Source organism: Trichomycterus rosablanca, chromosome 9, assembly GCF_030014385.1.
Source record: "Trichomycterus rosablanca isolate fTriRos1 chromosome 9, fTriRos1.hap1, whole genome shotgun sequence".
Classification (NCBI taxonomy): domain Eukaryota; kingdom Metazoa; phylum Chordata; class Actinopteri; order Siluriformes; family Trichomycteridae; genus Trichomycterus; species Trichomycterus rosablanca.
Window position 1 is genome coordinate 21193865 of NC_085996.1, and position 14146 is coordinate 21208010.

The following is a 14146-nucleotide window of genomic DNA, read 5'->3' on the forward strand; positions in this document are numbered from 1 at the left end:
GCAAGCTAGGTGGGGCAGATAGGTAATGTTTCTAACTTAAGTGTGGATAGGTAGTGTTTGTTTATGCAAATTTAATGAATAAGGCGAGGGAGCGTTACAATGCACTTAGATTTCCATGTGCCTGGCAACTGAGTCAAACCCTTAAAAATAGTTTCACACAAAAATTTCAATTTACCCATTTACTAGTAATATTTTTAATATAAATAACTTTATGACAGTATTATGGAACAGCTGTTTCTCTGCATGCTTTGTTAGCCCCTTTCCTGCTGTTCTTTAATGGTCAGGACCCCCACAGGACCACCACAGAGTAGGTATTATTTAGGTGGTGAATCATTCTCAGCACTGCAGTGACAATGACATGGTGGTGGTGTGTTAGTGTGTGTTGTGCTGGATCAGACACAGCAGCGCTGCTGGAGTTTTTAGACACCTCACTGTCACTGCTGGACTGAGAATAGTTCACCAACCAAAAATATTCAGCCAACAGCACCCTGTGGGCAGCGTCCTGTGACCCCTGATGAAGGTCTAGAAGATGACCAACTCAAACAGCAGCAACAGATGAGCGATCGTCTCTGACTTTACATCTACAAGGTGGACCAACTAGGTAGGAGTGTCTAATAGAGTGAACAGTGAGTGGACACAGTATTTAAAAACTCCAGCAGCGCTGCTGTGTCTGATCCACTCATGCCAGCACAACACACACCACCACCATGTTGTTGCATGTCATGCAGTGCTGAGAATTTTCCGCCAGCTAAATAATACCTGCTCTGTAGTGGTCCTGGGAGAGTCCAGACCATTGAAGAACAGAATGAAACGGGGCTAACAAAGCATGCAGAGAAACAGATGGACTATAGACAGTAATTGTAGAACTTCAAAGTGCTTCTATATGTGGAGCTGATTAAATTGACAGTGAGTGTAGAAACAAGGAGGTGATTTTAATGTTATGGCTGATCAGTATATATATACAGTGGGGGAAATAAGTATTTGATCCCCTGCTAATTTTGTAAGTTTACCCCCTTACAAAGACTTGAACAGTCTATAATTTTTATGGAAGGTTTATTTTAACACAGAGAGACAGAATATCAACAAAAAATCCAGAAAAAAACCATTAAATAAAAGTTATAAATTAATTTGTATTTAATTAAGGGAAATAAGTATTTGATCCCCTACCAACCAGCAAGAATTCTGACCCCCACAGACCGGTTATGTGCCCATGAGGCACACAAATTAGTCCTGTCCCTGTATAAAAGACTCCTGTCACAGAATCAGTTTCTTTTGTTCAAATCTCTCGACCACCATGGGCAAGACCAAAGAGCTATCAAAGGACATCAGGGACAAGATTGTAGACCTGCACAAGGCTGGAATGGGCTACAAGACCATCAGCAAGAAGCTTGGTGAGAAAGAGACCACTGTTGGCACGATCATTCAAAAATGGAAGAAATACAAGATCACAGTCAATCACCCTCACTCTGGAGCTCCATGCAAGATCTCACCTGGTGGGGTAAGAATGATTCTGAGAAAGGTGAGGTCAGCCCAGAATTACACGGGAGGAGCTTGTCAATGATCTCAAGGGAGCTGGGAGCAGAGAAATGCTGGATATGACCCCAAGAACACCATCCCCACCGGGCATTTCTTTGCCTCCAAACACGGCGAGTGGAGTTGATGCCAAAGAGCTCAATTTTGGTCTCATCTGACCATATCACATTCTCCCAAGCTTTCTCTGAATCATTCAGGTGTTCATTGGCAAACTTCAGACGGGCCTGTACATGAGCCTTCTTGAGCAGAGGGACTTTGCGGGCACTGCAGGATCTCAATACATTACGGCGAAGTGTGTTACTAATGGTTTTCTTGGTGACTGTGCTCCCAGCTCCCTTGAGATCATTGACAAGCTCCTCCCGTGTAATTCTGGACTGACCTCACCTTTCTCAGAATCATTCTTACCCCACCAGGTGAGATCTTGCATGGAGCTCCAGAGCGAGGGTGATTGACTGTGATCTTGTATTTCTTCCATTTTTGAATGATCGTGCCAACAGTGGTCTCTTTCTCACCAAGTTTCTTGCTGATGGTCTTGTTGCCCATTCCAGCCTTGTGCAGGTCTACAATCTTGTCCCTGACGTCCTTTTATAGCTCTTTGGTCTTGCCCATGGTGGTCGAGAGATTTGAACAAAAGAAACTGATTCTGTGACAGGTGTCTTTTATACAGGGACAGGACTAATTTGTGTGCCTTTTGTGCACATAACCGGTCTGTGGGGGTCAGAATTCTTGCTGGTTGGTAGGGGATCAAATACTTATTTCCCTTAATTAAATACAAATTAATTTATAACTTTTATTTATTGTTTTTTTTCTGGATTTTTTGTTGATATTCTGTCTCTCACTGTTAAAATAAACCTTCCATAAAAATGATAGACTGTTCAAGTCTTTGTAAGGGGGTAAACGTACAAAATCAGCAGGGGATCAAATACTTATTTCCCCCACTGTATATATATGTGAAAAAATGTGAAAAAATGAAAGAATGAATATCTACTTAAGTTGTTGGTTAAATTATAATAATACAAGCTACACTGCAGAACTACTTAAAAGTACACTATATAGCCATAAGTATGTGCACACCTTACCATAGGATTGTTGACAATTTCATTCCAAGACCATATGCATTGAAAGATCCCCCTTCCCTTTGTGGCAAGAAAAGTTTGTTGGAATTTGTGCCCATTTAGTCAAATAATGTGAAGGTCTGGCTCACAACCTGGGCTCTGTTCAGGACACTGGGGTTACTCAACACCAAACTTATCAAATCACGTCTATATCAATTCATCAAACTTAATGCTCAAGGCCCAGTCAACTGTTGCCAGATATTTAAAATCATGTAATTTATTATATATAATTGATTTTTATCCAACTGCTGTCATTGGGTATGACTAAAACACCTGAACTCAACAATTAGGATGGGTGTTCACATGCATTTGGCCATATAGTATAAGCTGCTGCTCCTGATGTTTGGTTTCAACACAGTATGCAGTTCTGACCTAACATTTTGCTTTTGTTTTAAACATAACACTACCCTTATAGTTGTTTTACCTCTTTTTTTTTACAGAACTACCCCTCCCCAGGGCAACATTTTTCTATTTTCACCTAGTTTCTTCACCAGCTCTCCTTGTTTTTCTGGTATTGCTGGTTTCTTCAGACAAATCAGCATGTCAAGTGAACTTCTAGGCCGCCTGAGCACCCGTACGCTCAGCATTAAGCTGCTAGCTGGCCTGCCTCGTCTTTCCCATTCCTTCCCCTCACTGCCACCACCTAAGGCTACAGTGAAGGTCTCGGATGTGCCTGCCCTGTTTCGCGAGCCCTACATTCTGTCAGGGTACCGGCCAACAGGCCAGCAATGGCGTTGCTATGTACTCAGCCTCTTCCAAAGCCACAATGAGCTGTTGAACGTATGGACACACCTGCTAACCATACCAGCAGTGTTGCTGCGCTTCTGGTTCTTTGCAGCTTCAACCAACCTAACTTGTGATGCATCATTGCTGCCTCTCTGCCTCTACGTCCTTTCGGTTCTGACCTACCTCAGTTGCAGTGCAACGGCCCACTTACTTCAGTCGCACTCAGAGCTCTCGCACTACTCCTTCTTCTTCCTGGATTATGTTGGTGTGGCCGTGTACCAGTATGGATCAGCATTGGCGCATTATTTCTACTGTGCAGAAAATGAATGGAGGCAAAGCCTGGGGCCATTCTTCCTGCCAGGCGCTGCACTACTGGCCTGGTTGTCCTGCACCAGCTGCTGCTTTGCCAAGTTGTACTACCGCCGACCGTATCCGTTGCATAGAAAGTTCTTTCAGATTGTACCTACCAGTCTTGCATACCTGCTGGATATCAGCCCTGTGGCACACCGTCTGTTCACACGACCCTTCAATGACCCTGTCATGGTGCTTCACGCCCTGCAAGTGGTGTTCTTCCTAAAGGCTGCCTTCTTCTTCTCATGTCCGGTTCCAGAACGCTTCTTAACAGGGAAGTGTGATATCATTGGCCATGGGCACCAGATCTTCCACACCTTTCTGGTCATGTGCACCATGTGCCAGATGGAAGCGGTGTTGAGGGACTTCCTGGTGCAGAGAAGCTTGCTTGTGCAAGTGCATGGAGAGTGGAGTGGCTGGCTGGCTGGCGGCTCTTTCTTTGCCCTGGTCCTGGGATGCTTGCTGACGGCAGATCTAATGAGGAAGTGCGTCCAAAGGCAACTAAAGAAGAATGACTGAAGAAAGAAGGGTAAATAATTTGATGACTCCTCAATTAAGTTCTTGGGTGCTACTTAGTTACACAATGCGTGTTCTTTTGATTCAGCATGCAAAGCATTTTTGCAAGTATTAAAGCATTGTGGACTCCCAAAACATTAGTTTTACTTCATTGCTATAATAAAATAGCTCTAAGCAGATAAATATTAATCTGTAATCGTATTTGTTTTGTTGGTTTAAACCTTGTTAATGCCTTGTTAATACAAGTGTAAACACAATATACATAGATATGCATTTTGAAGGGTTTAAAGAGCTTATATGTACAGTGGGAGCACAAGTCTGACACCACTAGTTTCCATTTAGCATTTTTCTTGAATTTAATACAACATTTCTATTAGAAATCTTGAATCTTACAATGTAAGGACCAAAGAATATCAAGAAGTACTGTCATGGACTTTCCTCTACTGTCACATGACCTAAACCTCATCTACCATTATGGGAGCACAGAGAAAGCCGAGCATCTAGTAACATCACATAATTCTCTATTGCACATGTGTCAAACTCAAGGCCAAATTTGGCCTGTCATTTTATGTGGTCTTAAAATACACTGTAAAATCATACATAAACCGCATCTGCCACAATGCATGGTGCTTTTGTAACCCGCAAAGTGACCGTTTAACTGAGGCGGTTTTCCAACAAGTGATGTTGAAATTGAAGCAGAAACTGAAGCAGTAATTTAATGAAAGATGGGAAAGTGAATACAAGTTTGTGCTTCAAGAAGAGAAACCGGTATGTCTCTTGTGTTATGAGGCCGTGTCTGTGGTAAAGGAGTACAATATAAATGTAGATACACATTATAAATGTACAGTATAAATTTGGCATTTTGACACCAAACAAAGTATAAGAACAAGACACGTTACGATCGTAATGCACCATAATGCAGATGTGGCCCTTGGTGAAAATGAGTTTGACACCCCTGCTCTATGGAATATTGTGGAACTATGCTGGGATAACATGGATTGACAGATTTTGCGCAAATTTGTGGAGCCAATGTTAGATTGAGTGCATGCTGTCGTTACACTAAAAGTAGGGCATACTAAAAAATAATACTAATTTGCACTAGTGTTTCAGACTTTGGCCCCCACTGTATGTGTAGCCCAAGACAGACACTAATCTTCATCTACAAATCTTCATCTATATTTTTATAATATAATACAGACACATTCTACCTACACTAATGTCTACACTTATGTCTTATACTGATTGGTATTTCACAGTATTACATAGAATTGCATGTAAATTTCAATTGTTCATTTGAAAAAACATCTGTACCTAATTTACTGAAATTAATTGTGTTGTTATAAAACTTACTTTATCTCTGTTCAGGCACATTATATAGTCAAATTTATGTGGACGCTTGACCATGAGCTTGTTGGACATCAGTCAAAGGAGCATTTGTAGGGTCAGGCACTGATGAAGGTGTTTAATGGGGTTGAGTTCAGGGCTTTGTTTATGCTGTTGGAGTTCCTCCACACCAAACTAGGCAATCTACAGTATGTAGCACTGGGAACAATACTGCAACAAGAAGGGGCCTCCCCAAACCGTTGCCACCAACAGTCGTCAAGTATATAAGTATACACATACTCTGATCAGCCATAACATTAAAACCACCTCCTTGTTTCTACACTCACTGTCCATTTTATCAGCTCCATTTACCATATAGAAGCACTTTGTAGTTCTACAATTACTGACTGTAGTCCATCTATTTCTGTACATACCTTTTTAGCCTTCTTTCACCCTGCTATTTAATGGTCAGGACCCCCACAGGACCACCACATAGCAGGTATTATTTAGGTGGTGGATCATTCTCAGCACTGCAGTGACAAGGACATGGTGGTGGTGTGTAAGTGTGTGTTGTGCTGGTATGAGTGAATCAGACACAGCAGTGCTGCTGGAGTTTTTAAATACTGTGTCCACTCACTGTCCACTCTATTAGACACTCCTACCACCTTGTAGATGTAAAGTCAGAGACTATCGATCATCTATTGCTGCTGTTTGAGTTGGTCATCTTCTAGACCTTCATCAGTGGTCACAGGACGCTGCCCATGGGGCGCTGTTGGCTGGATATTTTTGGTTGGTGGACTATTCTCTGTGCAGCAGTGACAGTGAGGTGTTTAAAAACTCCATTAGTGCTGCAGTGTCTGATCCACTCATACCAGCACAACACACACTAACACACCACCACCATGTCAGTGTCACTGCAGTGCTGAGAATCATCCACCACCCAAATAATACCTACTCTGTAGTGGTCCTGACCATTGAAGAACAGCATGAATGGGGGCTAACAAAGCATGCAGAGAAACAGATGGACTACAATCAGTAATTGTAGAACTACAGGTGGTCCTATATGGTAAGTGGAGCTGATAAAATGGACAGTGAGTGAGGAAACAAAGAAGTGGTTTTAATGTTATGGCTGATCGGTATATATTGATTTTATAAATTGTATACATTTATATTAATTTATTAATTGTTTTCTAATTATTTTTTAATATATTGATTTTAACAATGGATGTGACTTAAACATCTGAACTAATTAAGAGGGCTGTTCACATACCTTTGACCATAATGTGTAGATGTAGATATATACCTTTTTATACTTATATTTTTTTAAAAACATGTCTTTCTATAACTTAATGCCTAAGCAATGCAATGATTGTCAATTAGTATCCGTTTCAGCCACTTTTTGTCAGATTACATTAATGAAATACAGGTGATGGACAAAATAATGGAAGCACTTTATGAAGACAGAATTTGGCTTTACAGTGATTAAGGCGCAATAACAAACACAGCTGCATGGGTGAGTTTTACTATGTTAATAAACAATTATCAATATGAATCTGCTGTAGAAAAGCTCTGACAATTGGTGCTTTCATATGTAAGATTTTAAAGCAATCCCTGATTGCAGTCGAGGTGGGTATATTGCTGCTCACGCCTCCTCCGCCCTGCGTGCAGCCCTTAGCGGAATCCTTTTCACCGATGCATTCTGCACAGGCTGCCAATCAGGGTCCTTATACAGCGTTTGAAGACCCCACCCACGTAGTCCAGTCATCCCGCCCTAGCAGAAACGTGTCTGCTGCAAGCAAAGCCAATTATGCCTGCTAGATGGCGCCCAGCCAACCGGTGGCAACACTGAGTTTCGAACCAGTTAAGATCTTTTTGATCTAGTTTTAATAAAGGTCTGTTTGGTCAACTGTCTACCACTGATTGTCAGGGATTAATAATGGAATGGGCAGTGATCTTGTGGATTTCATGATGTCCAATATTGGTGGTAAATTCGGTTCATTTTATGGACTCGGGTGTAATCAGAGTCACTCAGTAGTCACTTGTACTGACATCTTGATTGCAATTGATTTACTGCATGAAAATGCATCCAAATATCACTCATCTTCTGTAATCCTTCTCTCTTAATTCTCTTGGCACCTCACACTTCTCTTGTCAGTGACAAGTTGACACTTTTTTCTAAGTGAAATCTTGATCATGGGAGATAGGGACAAGGAGGGGGAAGAGGGGGGTGGACTCACCTACCAATCAGATGGGTAAATTAATGGGTCAAGGGTTCAAGGGGGATGGTCAACAACAAATTGCCATGGTAACTTGACCCAGTCAGGCAGCCACAGTGGCACCAAAACAAACAGTCAACAAATTACCATGGGGAAGTGCTACGATACTCCTTAAGTGGTACAGTCCTAAAGTAGCCTGTAAGCATTTGCATTTTAATTAGAAAGTCAGAATGCTTCATACATATTATTATAGATATTGTATAAAGATTTGGTGAACACTAGAATGAAGTCAAGCATCTTCCATGGTATTCCTCCTGTCACTGGATAGTGGAGTTGTGTATCATTAAAGCTGTTATGGAATTGTCCAAAATTTTGTCCACCACCTGTAATGGTCTCATGAAGGAGTAGGTGTGTTTTTTTTTTACATTTCAGACAGAGTGACCTATTTACCACATAGCAAGTTTAGCACTGGAATTCGTACTCAGTTAAACAAATAGAATTAAAGCTGGATTTGGGTTTATTGCTTCAGAAAATTTGGTTATGCCAAAGAGCCCGTCAGGCAGTGGCTCAGGAATGTAAAGTTGCAGAGGTATTTTTTGTGGATAGTAACATGATTGCTATTTGATATGATTGGTTATTTTATATAATTTTATATAATGTACTGTATGGTTTTACCTCAGTCTGGAAGTGAGGGAACATCATTTATTCAACTGTAGATTTCAGATGTATTGCAGTTAGGATTTGATTGTTTCCATGTACTACAGGATATTGATTGTAAAATGGGTGTATTTGTATTATTTTTAAGCAGTAAAATTGCCGTTTTTTCAGTATTAAACCGTAAACAAAGTAGTGTGAAGAAGTGTATAATTCATTTACAGTAATACTACATCTTCTAGTAATACTATGTAAGTATGTGTAAATATATATAGATATATATATGAAAATGCACACAGCTGTCTCGAATAGTAATGTAGTGTTGCTGTAAGCAAAAAATATTGAACAAACACAATATATATACTGTGCTTTGCATTCACTTTAATGTCTGTCCACACATTAAGGATCTACTTAATAACTCCTACTAAGTGGTAACCACACATTCCTTATGAAAACTCATAAAGAGGATTTAGCCTCAGCTGAGGCATTAGTCGCTGATTTAGATCAACCAGGATTTAGTTTTCTTTCTAAATCCTTTTAAATTAAATTACTTGGGAAGTACTGTACGAACTTGTTTTACCCAAACAGTCCAATGGAGGGCAGCAATGTTTAACTGTAAAGCCAATATCAAGCTACACTATATGGGCAGAATTATATGAATATCTGACCATGGCTTTAATTACAGAGAGTAAATGTCCATCCCAAAGATTATCAGTTATTATGATTTCATAATGATTATGATTTTAAAACCTTATAAACCTTTAAAACCTATATACGTACACACACACACACACACACACACACACACTAACACACACACACACACACATATATATATATATATATATATATATATATATATATATATATATATATATATATATATATACGTATATATATATATATATATATATATATATATATATATATATATATATATATACAGTGGTACCTTGTAACTCAATGTCCCCTAAACTCAAAATTTTTCATCGAGAAATGTGTTCCCCTAAATTCAACATTTCCCTTAAACTCAACGTCTGTGCGACTGCTAACATAAGACAAATCTGCATTTGTGTGGAATAACCATCCAATTCACTCTGAAAGCATCCACATGTATCTGTGTTCAGCTGTGTTTTTCTCCTGTTTCACTTTTAAGCTTGTGTTACAGTCAGGGTTCTGAGAATCAGCTTCTTCGGGAGTCTAAAACACTTATAAAAAAAAAAATAATGTAACTTAATGTATTAAAAGAACAACATAGAAACACTAAACCTCTCTTAATTATAACTGCTCATTTGTTCTCTCCACTAATTAAGACAATTGCATGGTATTCAGTCTTAACTGTAAGTCACTTTGAATAAAAGTGTCTCCTAAATACTGTATAGTAATTGAATTTGTTTATGAATTTTCTTAGTGCCTTTTAAAATACATATTTAACATTGTTAATGATGATTGTACTTGGTGATTAATGCACATCTGTATATTAACTAATTATAAATAGTTACAACAGTTTATTACAGATTAATAATAATTAATAAACTGATTATTTTGCTATTTAAATGACCTGTCAACAGTAATTGAATCAATAAAACCATTTTCAACCACCTGTCTTACTTAACTGAGTGACACTACTAAATTAAGACCTCAGAGGATTACACAACACAGAGGTAGGAGTGGTAAGGTATGACTCTGAGTGGAATAAATGTGCATTATCAAAACATTGACAGACAAGTTGTGCAGGTCAGTAACAGAAACAGGTGAGTCAGTTATCACCAAGGTCACGGGTAAGACTGATTTTATTTTCTGACAAATATACATTACCATACAAGCCAAAATGTCTAGTAAAATTAGAATTCTGAGCTGCACTTGAGCAAACACTCAAATCAGAGTTTATGGTTTAATGCTGTATAAACTAAACTGAAACTTAAACATTTAAGATATGATCTAAAACTTAAAGCTTCCTTTTAGTAAGCTAAAGTGAAAGCAAAGTTATTTTATTATGTAATCAAGGAAATAGCATATGTTTCTTATGTTAATGCCCAAGATATTTCATATTTTAGATCCAGATATCACTGCTTTGTTCACATTTTCTCCTGTGTGTTGTTTTGTATGAACACACTTGGCATGCATTTTTCTGTTTGTTTTGACATTAAGCAGAGGTTTGACTTGCGATGCAAGAAAGCATTTTATAGATTCACATGGTTCTCATACTGCTAAAAAATTAAAATAATTAGTTAATGATTGTTCTTTCATACTGAAGATACTGCTGAGACATTAAGATGTTTGGTTAACAGTGAGCTACTATGTTTTGTCTTATATTTCAAGCCTTGTCATAAAAATTGGGTCATGTTTTTCCTCTTCCACAGAAAGTTCAGCGTACTTTATTAACCTTGTCTAAGAGCAAGGAATATATTTACCCTTTTCTATTTAATATCGAAACACTTTAAACTGTAGCTTAGCTACATTAAAACAGGGATTTTTAAGCTTTTTCATGTCAAGGTCCAGATGAAAATCATCAGCTTAAAATTGATTACTGCCACTCAGGTGGTGCAGCGGTAAAGTACGCTAGCTCACCAGAGTTGGGGTTTCGAATACATCGTATTGAATCTCAGCTCTGCCTTTCCGACGGCTGGGCGGCTGTATGAACAACGATTGGCTCTTGTTCAGGGTTAGAGGGTAAGAAAGTCGGATCATAGGTCCTCATAACTGGTGCAACTGTGGCCCCTGCTGGCTGACTGATGGCACCTGCACAGGGCTGAGGAATAATGATGATGGGGGTGTGGCCCTCCGTACACAGTGCCCGTCAAGTGTATGAACTCAACTTGTGCAGGTGAAAAATGCAGTCTGTACTGACGTACTGGAGGGGGCGCAAGGTGAAGGGTGAAGGGTTGAATCAGTATAGAGGATGCATTCAGGGTAATTGGACACGACTAGACTGGGGATAAAAATAGGGGGGGGGGGGGAGAAATAATAAAAAAAAAATTAAAAAAAATTGATTACTGCATATTAGCAGTAAGAAGCTTGACAAGTTTTCCCTATCTATGTACAGTGAACCCTTGACTTACAAATTTAATTGGTTACGAAGGGTTGTTCTTTGTTGTAAACCTATTTTCCCCATAAGAAATAATGTAAACAGAATTAATCCGTGCCAGACCCTGCAAACCACCCCCTTACCTAACCTTTCTAATGTCTTAAATAGTCTTTTTTGTTACAAATACAAGTGTATTTTCCCTTAATCTTAAATTATAGAATAGACATTACTGTAATAAACAATAATAAACAACAATTCACAGTAGTACTGTACATAAAACACACACCACATTTCATACCATACACCATATTACACCATAATAATACACCAAAATACATTTCCTTCTTTTATATAAAATTTATCTACCAGAAACAACAATAACTCTCATATTTCTCTATTATTTCCTTCTTTATTTCAGTAGTGTTGTATTTTGTAGGTGTAATTGCACGAAAGAAAGAATACTTTACTCAGTGATTTCCTTCTTCTCTATCACTCACTGTCCCCTCTGTCTGATACACAGTGACAGCTACTGGCAGGAGTAATTATACAACACAACAAATAATAATAGATTTGTTCATTTTCTCACCACTGCACTTTCTCTGCACCTTCTTTGGGGACATTTTAATATTGAATTTTACAAAATATAAAGAAAATACCGGAAAAACACTGTCCGCTGTCCGAATGTTTGCTCACTGTATATACAGTATATATACTGTATATATATATATAGAGAGAGAGAGAGAGAGAGAGAGAGAGACGGTTGGAGATAACTTGTTCGTGACGTCACGTGATTTGCGAATTTCTGTTTGTAATCCGAAATTTGTTCGTACGTTAAGTTGAAAAAGATCGTTTGTAACCCGAAATGTTCATATGGTAAACCGTTCGTAACTCAAGGGTCCACTGTATATGTATTTGTCTACATATTTCTTCTAACTCCACAAAAATGCCAGTAAGCAGTAGGTGTGTGCGATGCCCTGTGATGGATTGACACCCTGACCAGTGTGGATTTTCACTGTGTGCCAAATGTTCCTGGGCAGTTTCTCAACTGACCATGACCCTGATCTGTATAAAGCTGTAAATAATAAATGATTAATATAAGGATAAACTCCAATGAAATAAATGAGTAAATAAATATTATTAAATCAACATTCTTAAAAAATTAAAAAACACATTGAAAACACTAATAATACTAATAATAATGTTAAAGCCCCATACTTGCAAGATTTAAAAGATTGCAGGATCAAGGATAAAATATGGTTTGAACAATACTGTGGCTAAAAAGCCACAACCAAAAAGGGAAATGGCAAAAGTAAAAGGTGGCCGAAATAACCGGTTGCCACACTAGTTACTTGGTCCACCAGGTTGCGACCTATACGTCACAATATGACGGGCTGCTCTGGCTGTCTGTGAAAAGTCAATTCTCTGAAAAAAGAAAAGGTTGGAACCCTTAGTAACAACCTGGACAGGCAATATGAGCAGCACCCCAAACCACACTGGTGTTGCCTGTGCATAAGTGGGTCACCACTTCTGGGGCAATCTACTCATTAGGGGTGGTTCTTTTTTAGGTCCAAAATGCTGTTTGAAATCACATAATTATTATATATTTTTTATTTTTTACTACAATACTAACCCTAACTCTCAACGTTTTCTGATTTGTGGTTGTAGATTTAATTTATCTTAATGTTACATTTAAAGTGTTTATTCTACAATGTAAGTTTTAGCACACTGTGGGACATCTAACCTCTTTTCTTTTCTTAATATGCAGACATAGCAGGGTTATACGGAGGATGATAGCTCCTGATTTGGACGTGAGATGGGGCTGCTCTTTCTCCTCAGACGTCACCATTATGTCTATCCTTATTCTTGTCATCTTTATCACAATCTTCGCACTTTGCACCACATGTTTCCGGTAAGTTTTCTCTAACGTGCTGTTAGTTCGGTTATACAAGTTGGATTATGACAAAAGGTGGGTGGCACAGTGGCTCAGTGGGTACCACTGTTGGCTCACAGCAACAAGGTCCTGAGTTTGATTCCCAGGTGGTGTGGTCCGGGTCTTTTCTTTGTGGAGTTTGCATTGTTTCCCCGTGTCTGTGTGGGTTTCCTCCGGGAGCGCCGATTTCCTCCCACAGTCCAAAAACAAGCAGTCAGGTTAATTGGAGACATTGAATTGCCCTATAGGTGAATGGGTGTGTGTGTGTATGTGTGCGTGTGTGCTGGCGCCCTGTCCAGGGTGTTACTGTGTGCCTTGTGTCCATTGAAAAGCTGGAATAGGCTCCAGCACCACCCGCGACCCTAATTGGATAAGCGGTTAAGAAAGTGAGTGAGTGAGTGAGTATTTTATATATGTTATAAACCTATATATACATATATTCAGAGGATTAATGTATGTTATAATAATCTGCCACCTGACAGGTAACATATATGGAAAAACCATTATTGGGGCATATACACCGATCAGGCATATCAATACAGTATGACCACCTTCCTAATATTGTGTTGGTCTCCATTTTGCTGCCCCATACGCAACAAACTGCTATGCACTGTGTATTCTGACACCTTTCTATCAGAACCAGCATTAACTTCTTCAGCAATTTGAGCTTCAGTAGCTCGTCTGTTGGATCAGACCACACGGGCCAGCCTTCGCTCCCCACATGCATCAATATACCTTGGCCGCCCATGACCCT

At 39.1% G+C, this 14146-nt stretch overlaps 1 protein-coding gene across 1 annotated transcript; it reads left to right on the top strand.

The window, feature by feature from the left end:
* Positions 1 to 3188: 3188 nt before the first annotated feature.
* Positions 3189 to 4244, top strand: paqr8 (progestin and adipoQ receptor family member VIII). Its single transcript, XM_063001248.1, has one exon. It carries the CDS (start codon positions 3189 to 3191, stop codon positions 4242 to 4244), a length of 1056 nt encoding a protein of 351 aa, XP_062857318.1.
* The last annotated feature ends 9902 nt before the right edge of the window (positions 4245 to 14146 follow it).